We start from the raw sequence: 23,089 nt of genomic DNA, 5'->3' as shown, positions 1-23,089 counted from the left end.
AAAACTAATGCAACCACATCAATAGTTTCTCTCTCCATGAATCTTTTTCTTCTGTAGTAGTGAATCCATGCATTAATCTTACAATTAAATCTTAATCAATTTCAAGTCACATATTGGAAGATTTTACACACACACACACACACACACACACACACCCTATCTTTCCAAAAACTTTAAAATGAAGAGTGAAGATATTGGTATGGTGAAATTACAGCAGGCAAAAAAGAGGCAGTGTGGCAAACCAGAGGAGATGGGTTTATCTCTTAACTCTGATATATTACTGGTTATGAAGCCCTGGACAAATCAGTGAGTCTTAATGCTCCTGGAACACTTGAAGAATATAAATGCAAAGTTGGTGCCCTTCTGCATTGGCAGAGGAAGTTCCTCAACAGAAATTTACTAAAACAACAAATTGATAGGTGTGGTAAAATAAATAGCAAACCTCCCACTCCCCCCAAAAAGTGTGTGTGTGTGTGTGTGTGTGTGTGTGTGTGTGTGTGTGTGTGACATACATACAGAGATGAGGGGAGAGGGAAACAGGAAGAGAGGGAGGAGAGATCAGGAGAGGGGAAGGAGAGAGGGGGACAGAGAGGGAGAAAGAGAGGGAGAGAATAGAAATACTTTTTTCTACCAAATCATACTCAAGACCCAAAATACATGAAAGGTCTAAATAATCAACCCATAAACTCAAGACATGATTAAAATTTTTTTAATAGCGGAAGTAAAATTGTTTAAAAATAAAGATTAATTTTAGAGGCCCAGCTTTACTTGCCCATGTAGAGATCAGGACATCTCTTTAAAAAAAAAGGCACAAAGAATTCAAAGCAGTGATGTCAAATGAGCAACTGTGCTAAGAAGGAAATTATCCTTCCAGTCAAAGGACAGATTTTTGAAAGACAGCTAAGTGAACACTCCTCAGCAGGTGGATGACACTGATGGAGATTCTCAGCTGAGAACCAGCAGCAACCAATCACATGCCATAAAAAAAACTTGTAATGTTTTCTTTTCCAAAGATGATGAGTTCGAGATGTCTGTAGGATCTTCCCAGAGTGATCAGGAGGCTCTTAATAACTGGATTTTTATGATGACTAAAAAATGAAAAGGGAATAATAGCATGGTCTAAATAGGGACGCCCACTATCATGTTATTTTTTGGAGAACAACTTTCAGGCTCCATGGATACCACTTGGACAGAATAGCCACACTCTTCTGCAGCCCAGGCCCGATCCAAATCCACAAGGCACATACACTGCTTGCCTAAAACACACAGAAATGTCATGATAAATCCATCTACAAAGGCATGGTAATTCTAGGTATACATGAAGGATTTAAACAAATCAATAGAATTTGATATTATTCTTCAAATTCTGAATTAGGAGGATAGTAGATCCCATTCCTTCTTCCTTCTCCCCCCATATCTCCCAGCTAGCCAGATTTTTTTATCTGGTTACTTCCTGTTTAAATGTAAAGGGAGAATATTTCAGGATCATGATTTTTGAAATATTTATTTTTAATTCTACTTGTGCTTATTTAAAAGAACAGGAATATATTAACATTTTAAAGGCATCAGCAATGTTATTTTTTTTTTTTTAAGTATGGTCTTCAGTTGTATTTTTAAATACTATCTCCTTCTGCAATTCCCTTGAAGATACTTAATCTATAACACTGTGAAATATAGTGCAAATTTCTTTTTGTCTATAAGATCAGTTTTAAAGAGATTCAAAGTAATTAAGATATTCTAAAAAAATATTCTGGTACAAAGATTTAAGTTATATATTCATAGAGTTGAAAGGTGCTTTAGAAAATTGAGTGCAACCCTTTATTTTACAGATTATGAAATTGAGGTAGTGATTTAACAGGGTCACAAATTAGTAAATGTCTGAAGTAAGATTTGAACTCAGATCTTTCAGATTACAGAATAAATCCCATATAAAAAGAGGTGGAGATTAAAAAAAAAAAAAAGCCACTGTGACTTTATTAATAGATTGAGCTACATTTAGAATAAGACTTCAAAATTTTTCTCAATGCAAAGGAACTTTTCACCCTAGAACATTCCACCATCATGTCTACCTTCTACCATTATTTAGATCCTTATGGGGGCCAGCCATGTTTGATTCCCATCCTGGCTGTGTTTCTGACTTTTTGTACTCTGCCTCCATTTGCCTCCCCACTCCATTCAGTTCTCTTTTATATATTATTTCTCCTGTAAGAATATAAGCTCCTTGAGGGCAAGAGTTGTTATTCTTTTTGCTCATATGTATGCTAAATGTATCTCCAACATTTAGTAGTTTCAGGAATATAAGTGCTTACTAAATGCTTGTTATCTTGCCTTCTGATTTCAAAAGATAATAATAAATTTTTTTTAAGGTTAGTGTTTGACAAAAATAATTCTGACCTGGCAATTAAAAAAAAAATAGCAGTAGGATTGGGGCCAAAGGTCATGGATTTCAATATAACTCTGTAATTATTACCTTTGGAAGCTTGGACAAGACAACTTCTTTGGGGATTAGGTTATTAGCTTTTACCTAATTCTCTCTGGTAACCCTTACAACTTGGAATCTATATAACTTTCAGGTGGATCTATGTTTCATGTAACATTTTCCTTTTTAAAAAATTAAATTTTAAGAAGATTTATTGTAAGTTAGGAGAAAATCTGTCACACCCCACTAAGAAAACTCTACTCAACTTTCATTCCAAAGCCGAGAAACCAGACTGGCAAGTAGAGAACTCAAATTCCTTTATTTGGATATCCCCAAATGCATTTTCAGAAGTGGCTTGTAGAAAAAAGAAAATAAAACAAATGGTTTTGGAGTTTTTTTTTGTTTTTTTTTTTTTTGTTTTGTTTTAAGTGGTGGCTTTTCTAAAAAAAAAAAATCTTCAACTGATCTAAATTCAAATTATAAGCTACCTTCATAGAAAAAAATGTCACTAGTTATACTGAAATTTATCCAATTTTAGGGGGGAAGGGTACTGAAATATAAAATTACAGTGGTTTTTGCTGATTAAAAAGCATTTTTATAAAAACTCTGAAAATTAAAGGAAAAGGAGAATACGTGCTCTTTTGCCCACTAAAAATTCCTCATTTTTCTCTCAGAAGAATATGAAAAGGCAATTAAAAACAAGCAACTGATCGTCTGTTGAGAGTTAGGAGAAGCATTAACATGAAGCTAGACTTGGTCTCCTTGCTGTATCAATTTTTGGAGAAAAACAAAATCAACCATTAACCATATAAACAATTTAAAATGTGAAGATAGATGCCATAGCAAGGTCTTCAGTAAAGCAGTCTAACCACAAAAACAAAGGTTGAAATCTAGGGTAAACTGGAGTTGGCAGTAAGTTGATTTTCCCCTCTATCCATGGAAATGTGCATTTAGGGATTCAGTGCATAAAAATTGTATGTTTTGTACAGTTATAAAAATCCCAGAACAGACCCCAAAAAGTTTGTGATTGAAGAAAAGAAAATGTTATGTAAAAGGTCAAATCCCATTTTTATCCATCTCATCTTTACATCAACAGCTGTTCAGCTGTCTTTTTTTTCTCTCATAATCTTTTAAAAATAAATTTTTATTGACATCAAAATTTCTTCTAGAATTATTTCTCTACCCTCTCACAGAAGTAACCCTATAAAGCAAATAATCTGAAGAATAAAAGAGGAAAAAACCCCAGTAAAACTGATCAATACATTATAAAGTATGAAAATATAGGCAATGTACCACATCCATGGCCCTCTTACCTTTTTTTTTTTTTGTCTTTTTTTTTGAGGCTGGGGTTCAGTGACTTGACCAGGGTCACACAGCTAGGAAGTATTAAGTATCTGAGACCGTATTTGAACTCGGGTCCTCCTGAATTCAAGGCTGGTGCTCTATCCACTGCACCACCTAGCTGCCCTGGACCTCTTACTTTTACAAAAGAATGGGGTGGGTATGTCAATCAAGGGTATTTCAATCAATTAACATTTGTAAAGGACTGGAACTAATGGTTATTTAGTTTAGCATATGAATTATGAATTCTCTAGTTCAGTATGATTGATTTAATCCTAAAACAAGGTGTTAACTCAGTAGAATTAAGATAATGATTCTCTAATACTTAGTTACAGTTCTACAAGTTGATACCTACTCTACAAGATTGACATCTATGATGATGTACTTAGAGTATATAAGAGCTAAGAAAACTGGGAGGAGAGACAGACTTCAAGATAAAGACCCCTGTAGTGGCTGTCCTGCCTCCTGGATCGTGGTGGCCTCCTCCACTGAAACCAAGACCCATTCTGGAGGACCTGGAGGAGATAATAACAGACTGTGAAGGAGATAATAAAGATTTTGGACTTTATTCCTGCCTATTCTTGTGGTGATTATTCTGCTGAAAGAAGGCTGGTACCTACTATGGACCAGGTGCTAAATACTGGGGATAAAAAGAAAGGTAAAAGACAGAACTTGTTTTCAATGTTTTCACAGTCTAATGGAGGTGATAATTTGTAAAAAAAAACTATGCACAACAAGATAGATACAGAATAAATTGGAAATAAGCATTAGACAGAAGGCACTAACATTGAAGGGTATTGGGAAAATCTTTCTTTATAAGGGGAGATTTTCAGCACAGACTTGAAGCCAGGGGAGTCAGGAGACAGAGATGAGTTAGGGCATCCAGGTTTGGAGGAGTCATTGAAAATGAATTTGCAGATGAAGTGCTTTGCTTGAGTTCTTTCTTGGAGAACAGCAAGGAATCCAGTATGACAGAAGATAAGTGCAAGAATATGGAAAGTAGTGATGATGATGGTGGTGGTGGTAAATGATAGGGTATGGGGGAAGCTATGTATGGTTTTGAATATCAGTTATTTTTTATTTGGTTCTGGGTATAATAGAGTAACTGAAGTTTATTAAATAGAGAGGGATGTGGTGTGATGATAAAGTTAGATCATGTGCTTTAAGAGGAACATCTGAATGGAGGATGAATAATTGTGGGGAGAAACTTGTGGTAGAAAGATCAAAAGATCAGGCATCTTCCATCTCCTGCTTTATCTGTCTGAGAGAAGGCAGTAAGGGACTGGAAAGGTTTCCACTTCTTGCTGTGCCACTTGATCTCTAACCTCAAATGAGAAGAGTAAGACTTTTCTACAACAGTCTGCTTTTCATCTTCTGCTATCTATTCCTTTAGGGGAAGCTGCTAGAATCCAGACAACTTCCACCTAGGTCAGGATGGTCCAGAACATCTTTCTCACCTAAAAAGAAAAGGAGATAAACCTTCCTTGGGACCTTGGGTCTTTAATCTCCTGTAAGTCTGTCCCTTGAGGGAAGCTGAAAGGGAGTGGGATTTCCATTTCTTGCTCCAGCTTTCAGAGGGAAAAAGAGTAGTGAAATGGGATCATCTAAATGGCTTTTTGCCTTTCATCTTGTATTGCACTTGTTTCTAGCCCTATTTCCAGCCTCCTGTGGGATGAACATTTTCACATCTGGTCATATCCTATACATCCAATAATTGTGAATTCCTGAAGGTCATCATTCAAATCTCATTCCCTATCCCCCACTACTCAATTCCTAATTTCTGTCCTTCCCATGCCAAAATTTCAACCAAATTCCATCCCTTCCTTTCATTGTGACCTTTGGAATGCTTGTTTCAAAAGCAACAAACATTTCATTTTCTCTTTCATTCCTTCCATCTTTTAGTTATTAGTCAGTCCATCAATTGGTCAACCAATGTTTATTAAAGGCAAAACTTTATTCTTTCCTTCCAATAACATAAGATTCCCAGGCCAATCTTTCCACTACTGGCTGCACTTTCATTCATTGGCTGATGTGCTCCCCGTTTCCATGTTTTTCCTCTTGCTCCTTCACTTAGTAACCTTTCACTTGGCATTCATGCAATTCATATCTACTGTGCAATTAAAATCCTGGTAGACTGTTGTTACAAACCCCCAGGGAACTCTCCTTTCTTAATGAGTCAAGTACGTGGCTCACAATTTTTCTCTCTCTCTTAACTCATACCCTCATACTTGGGGACTTCAATATTCATACTGACTCTTCTCTCAAACACTCAACTACTCAGTTCCTCAACCTACTCATCTCCCATAAGCTACTTTTCCACACCCCCCACCACACACAAAAATACTTCATTATTTCATCCTTTCTTCAATCTCAACCTACAAATGCCCACTCTCATGTTCATGAATCTCCCAATCCTTTTTTTTAAAAATCATAATCCATTGGTTTTCCAACTCTCCCTCTGTCTTTCTTCACCAAACCCACTCTTTGTCCACACTGTCTCCAGTCCTTCAGTTTTCTCCTAGGCTACTCCTCTGTAGTCCTCCTCTGTACTACACACTGTTTTTCTTTTCTCCATTTTGAACTCTTTGTTGAACCAGTTTACCTTATCCTCTTGAATCCTTGACCCTCTTGATTGATTGTGCCCTGCCAAGCCTCAATCTTGAATAACTTTCACCATCTATTGCCTCGGGTCCTATATACTTCTTACTGAATGGAGGAAAAAAATCAAGCAATCATTCTGATCAAGTTCATTACATATTTGTTACATAACTCAACTGTGCCCTCATTGCTGCTAGGCAATCTTACAATATCTCCTTAATCAACTCACCATCCCACTCTTTAGAGCAGCTTTTCCAAATAAACCTCTTCATCCCTCCTCAAGCCTCCCATGACTTCCCCACCCATTCCTACTCTCTTCAGCTGAAAATTTTGAATCATATTTTACAGAATAAATTAAGGCCATTTGCCATGAGCTCTTTCTTCTCCACTCTTCTTTATCTCCTCTCTTAGAAGATGCCTTCTACCTTGGAGAGAATGGACTGCCTTCTATGCTCTCCTCTTCATTTTCTCTCTCACATGAAGAGGTCAACTTTACTTTCAGTCACCTTCAGGAGCTCTGGTTCTTTCTCCTAAAGCATAGTACTGAACACAAGTGTATAACATTCTCTTGAAGGAAGTGGTCTCTCTAAATACCAAAATCCTGCTAAAGATTATAAGGTCTCCCTTTACAAAATCCCTCTTTCCTCCCAGGAGGAGAAGCTGGGAGACGGTGCAGTGGAGGGAACCCTGGGTATGAAGTCAAGAAGATTGGAGCTCAACTGTAAAAAAGGAATAATAGTACCTACCCCTGAAGATTAAAAGAGACAATATTTGTTAGGCATTTAGCACAATGCCTGGCACACAGTCATAAATAAATAAACTTAATAAGTGCTAATTTACTTCTTTCCTTTCCCTTTCCAAGTGAATTTTCAATGAGACACCCTTTAATCAATAAATTGAGACTTCAGCCTTTTTTTCTGTTTCAGTGCCATATTTTGCCACCTCACATGCTCTTTTTTCTGAGAGGCACAGTAATAATTTTCCCTTTAATTTTTTTTTTACCATTAATTTAAGGTGTATCATCCACCATTTTTGATCTTATTCCCTGCTCCTTTTATGAGTTTTGCTATTCTGAAGTTTTAGTCTTCCCCAAAACACTGTAGCTAAGATGCTGTAAGGTTGCTGTAAGATGCTGTAAGGTCCATTGTGTTTTTAGGTCTGTTCCTCCATCATTACCTTTTCAATTTAATTTTTTTCATCTCTGCTTTCTTGTGTACTTTTAAAAAGAAATTTCTTAATAGTCCTTTTGGAGAAATTTTTTATTTTTGTTTTTAACTTTATAGGTATCTTTCTCAGTCTAGTTTCTTTTTATTTTTTTCTTTGGGGTAAATTTATTTTGTTACTTCCTTGTCTCTTTCTTAATTGTATTTTTTTTAAACTCTCTTTTTATGTAGGAATAACTTTTTCACTGAAAGTTGATCTTTCTTCATTGATTAGATTCAGATTTGCAAAGTATATCATCTTGTGTGTAATGTATCTTGAAATCCTTTGTTCTCTTAAACTCATTATTTCTTTTCTTTCCGTTCTTAACAGGGAATGTGGAAGTAAGAGTTATTTGAATTTCTTTTACTTTACATTTGAAGGTCATTTGCAGAATGTCCCCTCCCCCCACTGGAATTGATATTGGAATGAGATAATGCATATAAAGGGCATTATAAGACACAGATGTCTAATAAATGCCAGTTATTATTATTATTTTTTTCTTTTTATCACTATACTTTTAAAAAAAATCATATACTTGGCTATATAGACTTTCCCATCATTATTTTCTTCTTTAATGTTCTTGGAGTGACCTTAGAGTTTGTCATTTAAATGGCAAAAAAAAGTATTATATCATTATTATTGAATAGATAAAAGCTGATACAAATATTTCATCATTCTTAACTTAGGATTAAAAAAAGAATGAAATATAACAAAAGTTTATAAAGATTGAAAGAAAAAAATGGTTATATATATATATATATATATTACAATATATTCTTAATTCTCAGAAAAGACCTATGGGAAAAAAAATGACCTTTAAGGCCATGCTGGATCCATCTTCTCCCATTATTAAGTCAATGTATCATTTCACAATAGTTGGTCTATGAAAATACATACCTATCTGTCTTCGTTCTAGAGGTAGCTGGACAGCTGTTTGGTCTGCAAATCTGCAAAGAATCATGTGTTCCTAAAAGAAAAAAAGCAAAGCAAAAGAATAAGGATTTATTTCAAGCAGCTCTTTCAAAGGAGTTGATTTGTTTTAAATTTGTTTGTTTTTAGTGAGAGGAAGCATGGCCTAATGGATAGCACTGGATTAGCTCCCAAGACTTGGGTTTAAGTCTCATTTATGACCTATCCTGAGTCTTTGACCTCAGGTAAGTACTTTAACTTCTCAGGACTTCTAATCATCTTTTTGACTTTAAATTACCAATTTTACTATACCAATGAAGTCAGGTCAAGGCTTTGTTTCTGAAAAGTAAGGACATACTTCCCCACTCCACCTCACCTTCCTGCTACCTAACACAATAAAAGCTTATAGTTTTTATGAATAAAGTAACTTGTTTTCTTTTAAATTAAATTTCTGGAAAAAAAATGCCACTAGTTTTTGAGAAGAGTGCTCAATCATATTTGCTTCCAGGAGACTGATCTTCAGGTGTAGTTAATAAGAAATTATCTTTTAGTATATTTTTCTGACTAGCGGCTATCGACCAAAATCTGATAACCAGATGAAACCTTGAAGAATCAAGAACTGATGTTAGTTGTGACAATATTCTAGGAATACTGGACAGAATATTTTTCCTCCTTAAGAAAATGTTTTCTTAGAAAACCCGAGAGATTCTAATAAAAAGTTATTAGAAATAATTCACAACTTTAGCAAAGTTGCTGGATACAAAATAAATCCACATAAATCCTCAGCATTTTTATACATCACCAACAAAATGCAACAACAAGAGATGCAAAGAGAAATTCCATTCAAAACAAATGTCAAGAGTAAAAAATATTTGGGAATCCATCTACCAAAGAAAAGTTGGGAATTATATGAGCAAAATTACAAAACACTTGCCACAAAAATAAAGTCAGATTTAAATAATTGGAAAGACATTCAGTGCTCTTGGATAGGCTGAGCGAATATAATAAAGATGACAATACTCTCTAAACTAATCTATTTATTTAGTGCTATACCAATCAGACTCCCAAGAAACTATTTTAATGACCTAGAAAAAATAACAACAAAATTCATATGGAAGAATAAAAGGTCGAGAATTTCAAGGGAACTAATGAAAAAAAAGTCAGAAGAAGGTGGACTGGGTATACCTAATCTAAAGCTATATTATAAAGCAGCAGTCACCAAAACCATTTGGTATTGGCTAAGAAATAGACTAGTCGATCAGTGGAACAGATTAGGTACACAGAACAAAATAGGGTACAATTATAGCAATCTAGTGTTTGACAAACCCAAAGATACCAACTTCTGCGATAGGAATTCATTATTTGAAAAAAACTGTTGGGAAAACTGGAAATTAGTATGGCAGAAATTAGATATGGATCCACACTTAACACCATATACCAAGATAAGATCAAAATGGGTCCATGATTTAGACATAAAGAACAAGATCATAAATAGATTAGAGGAACAGAGGATAGTCTACCTCTCAGACCTGTGGAGGAAGAAGGAATTTATGACCAGAGGAGAACTAGAGATCATTATTGATCACAAAATAGAAGATTTTGATTACATCAAATTAAAAAGGTTTTGTACAAACAAAACTAATGCAAATAAAATTAGAAGGGAAATAACAAACTGGGAAAATATTTTTCCAGTTAAAGGTTCTGATAAAGGCCAAAATATATAGAGAACTGACTCTAATTTATAAGAAATCAAGCCATTCTCCAATTGATAAATGGTTAAAGGATATGAACAGACAATTTTCAGATGATGAAATTGAAACTATATCCACTCATATGAAAGACTGTTCCAAATCACTACTGATCAGAGAAATGCAAATTAAGACAATTCTGAGATACCACTACACATCTGTCAGATTGACTAAGATAACAGGAAAAGATAATGATGAATGTTGGAGGGGATGTGGGAAAACTGGGACACTGATGCATTGTTGGTGGAGTTGTGAAAGAATCAAGCCATTCTGGAGAGCAATTTGGAACTATGCCCAAAAAGTTATCAGATTTTGCATACCCTTTGATCCAGCAGTGCTATTACTGGGCTCCTATCCCAAAGAAATACTCAAGAAGGGAAAGAGACCTGTATGTGCCAAAATGTGGCAGCCCTTTTTGTAGTGGCTAGAAACTGGAAGTTGAATGGATGCCCCTCAATTGGAGAATGGTTGGGTAAATTATGATATATGAAGGTTATGGAATATTATTGCTCTGTAAGAAATGACCAGCAGGAGGAATACAGAGAGGTTTGGAGAGACTTACATGATCTGATGCTGAGTGAAAAGAGCAGAACCAGGAGATCACTATACACTTCAACAACAAAACGTATGAAGATATATTCTGATTGAAGTGGATATCTTCAACAAAGAGAAGATCTAATTCAGTTCCAGTAGATCAATGATGGACAGAAATAGCTACACCAGAGAAGGAACACTGGGAAAGGAGTATAAAATGTTTGCACTATTGTCTTTCTACGCAGGTTACTTATACCTTCAGAATCCAATTCTTACCGAGCAACAAGAAATTTGGTTTTACATACATATATTTTATCTAGGATATACTGTAACACATTTAATATATATGGGGAGGAGGGAGTAGAGGGAGGGAGGGAGGGGAAAATTTGGAAAAGTGAATACAAGGGATAATGTTATAAAAAAATTACTCATGCATATGTACTGTCAAAAAATTATAATTATAAAATTAATAAATTATCAAAAAAAAAAAAGAAAATGTTTTCTTTGAATGCCAGTAATGCTAGTAGTTTACACGTTATAGCACTTTCAGTACAAAGCATCTTTACTTATATGATTTCACTTTATCCTCACTTTATTATTTAAAGGTAGATAGTACAAGTATCATTACCTTCAGTTTGTAATTAAATAAATTGAGATCTACAGAGCTCAATGTGTCCAAATCCAGTTCTTTCTACTAGACCACAGAGTAGTAACAACGTTCTGTGCAAATGATGTCCAGGGATTCTACCCAGTGACAGTAGGGAAAGAAAATTGGTGAATAATTTAATATTAGCTATTCTAGTCCTCAGGAATCTCAGAATCACTGCTATATTTTCTGTTGCATTATCCCTTCTTCCACCCACCCATCTACCCACCAATTTAGTGAAGATATATAATTAACTCATTTTTTCTTTGTTTTTCTTGTCCTCTACCATTTTATGTTTCTCTACCTCACAGAAAAAAAAGAACTTAAAATAAAGGCTGAAAATTATTTTTACTGGGAAAAAAACAGAATGTTTTCCCTTAGTGACATAATTTTAGGAGGCTTTTTGTTGCTGACGGAGTAGAAACCTACAGAGGCAAATGGAGACCTAATTATTTTGCCCAGTATTCTTAATGTATGTGTGGCCAGATCAGAAGTAGAAGAGGGACAAGTGAAATGAATGTTATGGAATAATCGTTTCTAAGGGAACAAAACTTTCTACCACTTGAACAGTGGTTGAATTGTTGTGCCACAGTTCCCTTTTACTGTCCTGCCTCAGTTTCCCTAAATTGTCCTGGCTCGCTCGGTTCCTAATTATTCTGTTCAATTCTGCAACACCATCCCTCCCTCCTAATCATCATGATCCAGATAAGGAGAAAAACCTTCCATCTTAGACATCAAGACCCTAGACCTTCCCTACTACTTATCAGGTGCCTCCCCTCATCCTGTCAGAACCAGACTGATAGTCAGTCCCCCTCTTCAGTGCTCTGACTCTGTCCCTGCCTCAGTCTATTCCTGGTAGCTTAGAGCCATGTGCATATATATGTCATTGAGAACATCAGCAGTTGGATGCTGGATTCTTGGAGATGATAATCTCATTCAGCCCCGGAAACAGAATAGATCTGTTCTGCCTCCAGTAAATCTCTCCCTTTCAAATAAAATATTAAAAACTCTCTAATCTCTACCCTGCCCCAGTTTCTCCAGCATTACATTTTGAGGGGCTTCCCATGAGATATGAGAGCAGGATTAGAGATTAGAGACCTTTTCATCTCCACCTTGGACCTTGGGGGTGGTTGAGGACCTGGGTTCTTGGCCTGGAGAGGCTGGCCCTCTGGCTTTCTCCAGAGTCTCGGGGAAAGAGAGCAGTTTTTAGCTGCAGCCACACCCAATGATGGATACTTTCATTTCAGTCACAGGAAAGTAAGTCTGGATATCTTAGAACATAATCTGATCTGTTTACCTGTTCTGTCTGTCTGTGCTAGCATCTGGATTCTCAGAATAATAAAATGCTGACAGGCATTAAATTCTGAGAAAGGTATCATTCCAGGACACTAGGTGATCTCCTCTGTTTTGGGTGTCTTCTAAGACACATCGGGTCTGATCTGATTCTGAGCACCTTTTTGAGCACTATATGGTTATATGTGTTAAATGTTTTGTTTAATGTTGTAATTGTGCAATCTTTAAGTGATTTGTGTTCTGTGTGACTGTCTGTTAAAAAAAGCTCTGTAAAGTTTTCAGAACAATGATTAAGAACTAGTTATTTCAATGTTGCAACTGTGCTTAGTATAAAAATTTGCTTGTGATTTTAAACTTTTTAACTTGTCGCACTAATTTGTAAGTAAAAGAATAACAACTACCACGATGACAACAAAAGTAGGCTATTTAAAGACTGGCAGAAGCAGTTTTCAAAGCCAGCTAGTAAGATTTCTAAGGGAAAGATCAATAAAACCTTACCTGATTCAAATTCAAGCCTGGCCTAGGCAGGGCTGAGCAGATAAGTCCTCTGGGGGACAAAGGAGTTTATGCTAATTGTTCTGAAACTTGGGGAAAGGTTTTGGAGAACTAGTTTAAACCTAAATTAAAAAAAAAAAAAACCCAACAAAACAAAACCCAAAACAAAACAAAATATATCCTTTTGGATAGTTTTTAAATGGTGGGAAATAGTTTTCCTATTGCCTATGTAGTATGAGTATAAGATTTTGAGAACAATGGCTTGTTAAATAGAGGTTCCGTTAACTTGCCTGAAAGGGGTCCCGTGCTTCCAATTAGGTAAAATATGGTACTTTCTGAAACACTTTGGGTAATTTGTTAACATTATTAATTATGCTTTAAATCCAGCTCTGCTGGTCATGTGGGTTTTATGGAGTCATTTAGCTATTCACTGTATTGTGAATCTTAAAAGTTTTGAAGGGGAGAGACAAGAAGGAAAATTTGATGTGGAAAAGAAGTTGGGAGGCGTAGGGAGAAATGGGATCTTTTGTCTCCAGAGGTGAAGATTAAACTCACTCCCCCCCAGCTCCCCACTGCTTTTGCTACTTTAGCAATGGAACATCTAGCTGGAAAGGTTGAGTTAGGGGAAATGCCATGTGGAATGGGGGAAGAACAGTCATAGAAAGAGAATTGTCAAGATGACAATCTAATTCCCCTTCCCCCACCCCCCCAACGAAGGGTATTCCTGCCTCTTTCTGCAGAGGCTTGGCTCTGGCAAGTGATTTTAAGAGACAGACCTACTTTTAAGTTAATTGACTGAATATTTGTTTCTTTAGATACATAATGGTTTCTTTGGTTAAGGAATATGGATATAAATGTGACCTATAATTTGGCAGGGCTATTTCTAAAAGTTTAATTGATATTTTTAAGAATCTTTCAGATTCTCTTATATAGTATTTGGATAGTCTGTATAAGTTTTAATTGGTTGTATTGGGTTATCCTGAGGTTATTTAAAGGACCTCTGAAAATAAATTTTTTTCTTTGTCATGGACATTATGCAAATTGGAATTTCCCCTATGTATTGGGTATTTTAAAAGCAAAATTATTTGTATAATGTTCAATTACATATCTATTTGGGCATGAAAGATGTGAACTTACTGGGATAAATTTCTTACTGCTCTCAATATAAGATCATGGTAAATACCTGTTTAGGATTTATCTGAAACTTTGGTTAATGGGATTTGTCATGGAATGTAAAATTTCTTGGGCTTGTAGTAAATATTATTTGGGAGTTTTAAAGCTCCATTGGGACAATTATCTCAAGTAAAATTGGGTTAAGGCTATTTTATGCTGTGTGAGCTTAGGGATCAGTTTTGATTGCTTATATTGTTATAGTCATATCTCTGCATTTTTTCCTCCTGTGACTAATCAGAGCCAATAGTCAATAGAAATTGTTAATGCAATTCAATTACATCATACCTTCCTGTTTCCAGTCTGGTTATATGTAATCATTACATCCTAAATACTTGGGCAAATGAGTATTTGGCCTGGTCACCTATCTGCTACTGGATATTTGTGTCAGGCTTTTTTTTTTTTTAAAGGTTTCTAAACAGTGAGAGAATAATTAGTCCTTCACAGTGGTCTGTGAAACCTAATTGCTGTTTTATTTATTGGGATTACGTTTGCCTGTCCTGTGAAGAAAGTTCATCTCTTCACATTGGAGCTGCTGGGTAGTCTATACTAGCCTCTCCACATTTTACAGCAGTCTTGTAAACCAAATCTTTCTATCTCAGACTGTTCTAACCTTTATTTGTTAGATTTGTGATTTTTGTTCTAGATTTTGCTCAAATTACAGCCATATTGAACTGCTTCTGGGATCTCAGCATACCACATCCATCCTCCTGCTTGGATTGAAAGCCAGTTCTCTGCCCATTCTCAGGCTGAAGCAGCCTCTTATCATCACAAAGTAGTTTTGAATGAGGCTTTGCCCCCTACCCTGATGGACTGATATGGGAATTTGGGAATAGTTGATAAATGACTGTTAAACAGTAATTGATAAAGAGTCATCTATTACTTTGTGTTTAAGATTTGGGATGGAAATTGTTAAAATTATGTAATGATTGCTGTTATGTATGAGGGATTTTTAGGAAACCCTACTGTACTAGTCTATTATGTATAGGAATTTTAATTCACTCTTGGGATTTATATGTGGGATGGTTATTTGATAATACTTTTCCATGAGAAAAAAAAGGGGGGAGGAAGAGATAGATAGGAAATTGGGGAAACTAGTGGATTTTTCTCAAAATACCTGAAAGAATGTGAACCCCTAGTTCCAATTCACTTTGTCTTAGGCACTTCTGCCCCACCCCCTATCTTACCAGTTCAGACTGAATTGGAAGTCCTTCTAAACAGTCCTTTAAACTTACTGGATTATGATTTGCTGGTTATGCTTTAGCTTTGGAACCCCTTATTCTGTTGGAATTGCCCTGACAGACTCAGTTTTTGGATTATTTTTTAGGAAATCTCTAAGATACAAACACCTGTCTTGGGACTGGCAGTCTCTCTGATCTGTTTCTCCAGTCCTGTAACCCCATTAATTAGTATTTCAGCATTCTCAAAGGACCTTGCAGTTTAGTATCAGACCTCTAAAAGTTTGGGGTTTGCCTGCCTTGATGGTCTAACTGTATATGCTCTGATAACTTTGCTCAGAAATCCAAATCCTTTCTATATCCTGGTAGCGGGGTTTCCCAGTCTGTCTATTCTCCCAGGAGGGGATGGATAGAGCCACTTTCGGGCCCATTCTCCCCTCCCCCAGAATCTATCAGACAGAGACATGCTCTGCCATTCCTTCCCCTCAAGTAAGGCTAGGGCTGGCAGACACCACTGTCTTTAGCATCCTTCTGACCAGAAGTTCTGGATGTTGAGTTAAGTGCACAAATGACCACAGATCTAACTCACAGTGAATTGTCCATCTCAAGCTGGATTCCCTGGCTAAGATGGTGCTCCAACTACAGAGGACCTGACATGCTAGCAACAGGGAGCCTTTGAATTGCTGATTAACTCTGGGGTTGTCAGGGAGAACCTTGTCTTTGCCTTAAGTCCTAGCATTCTTCTAGTTTTATTTTGGTTTATTTGCCTCACATAGGGTTGGTCTGCTCAATCTTGCAACACCACCCCTCCCTCAAAATGATTATCATTATCCAGATAAGGAGAAAGACCTTCTATCTTAGCCATCATGACCCCAGACATTCCCTACTTATCAGGTGCCTGCCCCCCATTCTGTCATTGTTCTTCTTGATCCCAATTTATTAGAATGTCCAGTGACTCCCCTCAACCTGTCAGAACCGGATTGATAGTCTGTTCTGTCAGTGCTCTCATTCTGCCCCTGTCTCAGTCTACCTTCTGGTAGCTTGGAGCCATGTGCATATATATGTCATTGAGAACTCACATTCAGGACTGGATGCTGAATTCTTGGAAATGACAGTCTCATTCAGCTCTGGGACCAAACCTGGATCCATTTGATGCCAGTAAATCTCTCCCTTTCAAATAAATATTAAAAATTTTCTCAACTCTATGCTGCCTCAGTTTCTCTGGCATTACAGAATCATTAACCATCATTTGGCCTCTAAGGCTCTTTATTCATTAAGTATGGGGTCTCCCAATGAGGAAACTAAGACAATGATTATGATGATTATGATCATCAATGATTATGGAGAAATACATAGTTAACTTAAAGATATTTGTCCTGATTTTCATGTGCTTTAAAAAAAATAAAGGTGAATTAGAGATTTGGTCGTTAAAGAAAGAATTCAAGCAGATTAGTTCTGAAAGATTTCTTTGTTTTTAAAGCAAAGTGGAACCCAGAGAAGGAACACTGGGAAATGAGTGTAAACTGTGGAGACGACAGAATGATCAAAGAGAAGAGCTAGATGTTCAGGAAAGATGGGAGGATGCTTAAGGGAAGTCAGAACTATTCGGTAATTTTTTTCTCTGGGATAACTTTTAGAAAAGAATGAACAAAAAAGAAATAGCTACCTGTTAGGATTCTTACAAAGTACTTATGTACTTAGTTCACAACTTTAAAGGAGTTCATACCTTTAAAGGAGTTCACTCATTGGTTCACACATTAGACTTTACACCTTTAGAGAACATATTAAAGGACAAGCCCACTGGAGGAAGATGGAGAGCCAGGATTCTGTGGGGAGATTTGCAAGTCCAGGAGATTCACAAATCTAAAGGAAAAGCCTGCTCATGGACTTCCAGGAGATTCACAACTAGGATTGACTTCTAGGAGATTCACAGGGCAGAAATCCACAATCCCACACTCTTGGAGGCAAAGTCAGATTCATTCCCACTTCAACCTTCGTGCTGGCTGGAGACACTTGGACAAGAGCTCTCGGGAATCAAGGAGAGAGATAGGCCTCTAACAAAGCTAACCTTTTTCGATTCAGGATTTTGAAGGACACAATAAAGGATCTGGACTTTAATTCCTGGCTGTATTTGGTGATTATTGGAACTGAACTGAAACTAAGGCTGCCTTCAGAAGCTCCCCAAGAAACCTACCCCCAAGAAAATGATTACACTTTAGAGAAACAGAACATCACAGCTAACAGTGGGCTAAGACTAAAATGTGAGGAAAAAGTAAGAGTACTTAGCTATCTTTACTTAACAAGGGCTTTATCTATTTATCCCTCTATAAATGATTGTCATGACTGCACCCTTCAGTAATCAATGAAAGTCAGCCGAGAGTGGGAAAGAACTGGGGAAGAGTAGATATCCAGAATTTCATTACAGATAAGAGATTTTCAAGCTATTGTCTACTGAATCTGGCTTTCATTCCTGATCAATTTCTAGAATGCATAATTGAAGGAAGCTTGGAGAATATAAAAAGGAAGCATGGATTACAAAGAAAATGGTCATGCCATACTAACCTCATTTCTTCTGACAGATTGCTAAACAGAAGAATTAGCAGAATGCTCTCTCTGATTGTATTTCTGTCTCTGTATAAATAATTTATTGACATTTCAGAAAGCATGGCAACATTTCATCATGATTTTAAAGAAAATTCAGACAATTTTGAATTAGATGACTGTTCCTTTACATATATTTGGAGCTGGATGGATGGCAGGATGGAAACCACTGATGGAACTCTGGATCTGGTCTCTGGGAGAGAATCTGATCTTGGACTTATGGTACTTAACTTTTTTTTTTTGTTTTTAACCAATGACTTGATAGAAGCACAGATGCTATGTTTACCAAATTTATGGATTATACAAAGTTGGGAGGGATAGGTACTACACTAGAGATTTTAAAAAGTCTTGAGACTATATTAAGCTGAATCTAAGATGGAATTTATTAGAAATAAATAAAAAGGTTAAAAAATGTAGGTTAAAACTGTTTGGACATGTATACATATGTTGTATTTAATTTATACTTTAACATATTTATCATGTATTGGGGGGGAAGGAGGGGAAAATTAGAATAAAAGGTTTGGCAATTGTCAATATTGTAAAATTACCCATGCATATATCTGGTAAATAAAAACTATTTAAAAATGTAGGTTAAAAAATCACTTTTATAAATATGAGGTGGGGACATCTAGTTAGATAGCAGTTTTACTGAAAAAGTCCTGGGAGTTCAATATGGTTCAATGTTATGATATGACAAGTTAAGGAAGCTACTACAATAATCTTAGACTGTATTAAGGCTGAGATTGGGGAATTCTGACTTTATTAGACCATTTCTAGATTATTGATTACTCATCTTTGCATGCTATATTCTAGGAAAGTCATGTTAATTTGGAGAGTTCAGAAGGTCATTAAGATTATACTATAGGCATCAATGGGGATGTCTGAGAACAAGAAGGTGATAATTGAATGCTTTTGTTTGACAGCCAGTGAAAATGCCTGGAGTCAGGAAATGAAGTGTTTCACTGGAGGAGCATCAATGAATTGATCTTGTAGAGGACTTACTTAAACACTGTAATTGACTAGATATACTAAACAGTATAGTCACACAGAATAAACAAAAAGGGATGAGCCATGATCTTTACCTCAGGAGGGCCACCCATATATGAAGAAGGTCTCACAAAGTGGACTGAAGTAATTGCACTGTTGGTGATCATTCATGGAAATTCTGTAATGTGATCCTGAGAGCAGATCCAGTGCTAAACCAAGGCTTAGAATGCACTCTCTACTTATCCCTGTCTCCTAGTTTCTTCCAAGTCTGAGATAAAATTCTGACTTCTATGAGAAATCTTCAATGCTTATCCTTTCTCTCAGTTGACTATCTCCAAATTATCCTGTATACATGTTTGAACAGTTGTATTCATGTTGTGTCCCCATAGAACCTTGAGCTAATTCATAGCTTTAGATGACTTCTCTTTTCACAAAATTAGTGAGGCCACCTCAAATATTCATATGGACTATTTGTATCTGACCTGTGGCAGGACATTCTAAGCTTATACTGATCTGATCAGCCACAATCAGGCACACTATAACTCAATGCTAACATAGTGATGTCATTTTGGTCCTCTTAGAGAATGAAAGACAACAACCAACCAACCAACTAACCAACTGATTGACTGATTTTAATGGATCAATATTAATTGGAAGAAGTTGTCCAATAAAGTATATAAGAGATCTGTCCTGTTGAATGTCTTGACCAGTTACTTGGATGAAAAATCACAAAGGTTTTTAAAGACACAAAGATATGATGAGCAATTAACACCCTGTGGGACAGATTCAGGATCCAATGCTAAATTCAAATCAGTAAGAATGAAGACACAATGAATGGTAAAAATTTCCATTAAAAACGAGACTTTCAATTTTAAATCTATATGTATAATGTAAGAGACCTAACTCTGGGAGGGATCTCAGAAGTCACCTAACCCAGAGATGTCAAGCTCTGTGGCTCAACACTCCAAGTATGGCTTAAACCAGATCAAAAAGTAACTGGGAAATATTATTATTAATTTTTTTTATTTAGAATTTTTTTCCCACAGTATATATGCATGAGTAATTTTTTAATAATATTATCCCTTGTATTCATTTTTCCAAATTATCCCCCCCTCCCTCCACTCCCTCCCCTTGATGACAGGAAATCCCATACATTTTACATGTGTTACAATAAAACCTAGATACAATATATGTATGTAAATCCCATTTTCTTGTTGCACATTAAGTATTAGATTCCGAAGGTATAAGTAACCTGGGTAGATAGACAGTAGTGCTAACAATTTACATTCACTTCCCAGTGTTCCTTCTCTGGGTGTAGTTATTTCTGTCCATCATTGATCAACTGGAAGTGGTAACTGGGAAATATTTAACAAAATAAATAAAAATACAATAGATCATGTTAACATGTGGTTTTCTAAGTCATTCTGTAGCTTGCAGAGATCTGATCTAATTCTATCTGTTTGACATCACTGATTCAGGCAATAGTATATTATATTATAATTATTATAATTACAATTACAATTTATATATTAAAATTAATAAAGGAAAATCTCAAAGGATCACAACAAAGTGCTTTTAAAAAAAACAAGTGATTTCTTCACCACATTATGATGCCATCTATTTAATGTATCATAAATCCAATTAGATAAATAAATTATATCACTGAAGAGATTAATTAATAAAGAGCGATAATGGAAAAATTAGTTTATGTTCTAGCCATCAATCAGTAAGCATCTATTAGGTGTCTGCTCCGTAGGAACTATGTAGTAGACACAAAGACAAAAGTCATTGTCCTTAAGGAATTTGCATTCCCTTCAAGGAAACTACCTGCATATATCCAAATGCATGTAAAATAATAAAAAATAATGCAGGTGACCAGAGTGCTAAAAATTAGCAGCAAAAGCCTCTTTGAGGAAGCTGAACTTTGAAAAAACATAGGTTTTAAAGTAGGGAATTTGAGCATTTCAGGAACAAAAAAAGTTAAGAAGAAAGAAGAAGCAATGTATGAAAAAAAGCTACTTAATTTGCATAATGTCACTGCAAGTGTCACTGTCACACTAATACAAATGTATTAGCTGCGATTTTTGAATCATGTTTTCATGACTCAAAATTGCTATGTTAATGGTCCAATATATTCCTTTTTTATATCTTCAAAAACATTAACACATTGAATTATTTGTAATTAAAACTGAAAAACATAACTTGATAGGGAAAAACAAAAAAGCTATACAAAGAAAATATGATGCATTTCTGGATTATTTATTACCTTGTAAGATAAAACTTCCTTGAAAGGTTCACTGAAACAGAAAAAGTAATGTCATTATTTTAAATAATAATAGAAAATGCTAATTAAAATGGTTTAGATGACTAAATTCCAAGGAAATAACTGCCTTATCTAAATAGTTTACATGAGAAAAGAGTAATATAGTTGTTATAATCATCTTGTTTAAAGTGGCTAAGGTATAGCATGCTAAGTATCTAATTCATTTTAGTGTATTTTTTTTGTGGGTTGTCTTTGTTATATTTCTTTCATAGATGTTTACATTTTTTAAAAGAACTACAAACATTTTTAAAAATGGTTTAAAGTTTTTACTGGGCTCCAGTCCAAAAAGTCAAAGTTCCAGGTCAGTAATTCAGGCAGACTTAATATCCATAAGCACTAATCTTCTTGCTAACTTACCTTGTGAAATTGAGGGGTTTTCCCTACCTGCCTAAGTTATGCAATAATAATTATTTGTGCATTTCCTAGGCTGATTCACCTGAAAATGATGAGTTTTTTGTTTGGGTGGAAATAGGAGAAAAAATTTTAGTGATAATATTTAGAAAACTTTAAGCATGATTCTCCCGAAAATTATGAGTCTTTTGTTTGGATTGAAGCTAACTTTTTTTTTGAAAACACTTTAGGAGAATAGGAGAAGAAATTTAATGATAATTTTTAGAAAGCTCTGCTGAATACTACCTTTAATTTTCAAATTTACTGATAGAGAATACACAATCATTCTTGTGTATATGTAAGTTCATAGATTGCTTATAAAGTTCTTAAGAGGCTTTACAATATACATTTATTAATAATTATGCAGAGTATTTAAGAGAAAATGAAATAGTAAATGCTTATATTGTTAAAATATGATTTTACTTCTTTGTCTTTAGTTCTATTTCTATGTGTTGAGATGTGCAGCTATAGATGAAGATGAAGAGGAAAAAGTCATTTTATGACTTGTTGATTTTAAGGATTATATAAGTTTCAATCAAAAATCGGTTTTATTTGCTGTCAAAGGTCTTGGGTCTGAATCCTGGTTCTTCTTACTATTAGTATGCAATCACATAGCTAGGTGGCATGATAGACAGAGCACTGGGTTTGGACTCAGGAAGTTTTGTTGTTCTGTTATTTTGGGTTTTCTTGGCAAAGGTACTGGAGTGATTTGCCATTTCTTTCTCCAGTTCATTTGAGAGCACTATATACCTGACTTAAGACATTTTATTAGTTGTATGACTGTGAGAAATGATTATTAATAATCAATATCTTGGGAGATTCAGAAGCTTTTAAATTTCTTCTTTTAAATTCCTTATTTTAAAAGTTCAGATTTTCTTCAGATGGACATTACTGATAATAAGAGTATATAGACTCTCCTCATCTTGGTCAGTTCTCCCCAATCTTACAAGGATTTTAATCTAAAGTAGAGAAGACCATTGTGTTCTACTCAAGCTTGAGTGAAGCCAGATCCTTTTGTCTAGATAGCCCAATGTTGGAAGTGCCCCTTTATAAAAATATTTTTTCTGTCCAGAAATGATAAAATGATGGGGTAACAAGAACTCATATCTTTAAATAGGAATAATTTTCCTTCCTCTTTGCCTGTCCTTATTTCTTCAACTAGTTTATCTTGTATAGTCAAAGCTAGAAAGCATTTAACATTTCTAGCTAGCTTCTATGTCAAATAATACTGACAGTGGACACCTACATTTTAAC

The 23,089-nt window shown here is 35.4% G+C and overlaps 1 protein-coding gene across 5 annotated transcripts in view; it reads right to left on the bottom strand.

The window, feature by feature from the left end:
• Positions 1–693: 693 nt before the first annotated feature.
• Positions 694–23,089, bottom strand: part of GSTCD (glutathione S-transferase C-terminal domain containing) — a 168,406-nt gene continuing 146,010 nt past the window's right edge. For 3 of the 5 annotated variants that reach the window (XM_074273908.1, XM_074273909.1, XM_074273910.1), the window contains 3 exons: positions 21,389–21,419; positions 8,459–8,528; positions 694–1,256 (listed from right to left, as the gene is read on the bottom strand). In XM_074273908.1, coding sequence (XP_074130009.1) covers positions 1,120–1,256; positions 8,459–8,528; positions 21,389–21,419 — 238 coding nt within the window. In that variant the 3' untranslated portion in view covers positions 694–1,119. Of the gene's footprint in view, positions 1,257–5,036; positions 5,218–6,392; positions 6,467–8,458; positions 8,529–21,388; positions 21,420–23,089 lie in introns of those variants that run through there. The other 2 variants (XM_074273911.1, XM_074273912.1) reach the window with 2 other exon arrangements.

The sequence above is a fragment of the Sminthopsis crassicaudata genome, chromosome 6 (genome assembly GCF_048593235.1).
Source record: "Sminthopsis crassicaudata isolate SCR6 chromosome 6, ASM4859323v1, whole genome shotgun sequence".
Lineage (NCBI taxonomy): Eukaryota > Metazoa > Chordata > Mammalia > Dasyuromorphia > Dasyuridae > Sminthopsis > Sminthopsis crassicaudata.
This window is presented reverse-complemented; position numbering and strand designations above follow the sequence as displayed.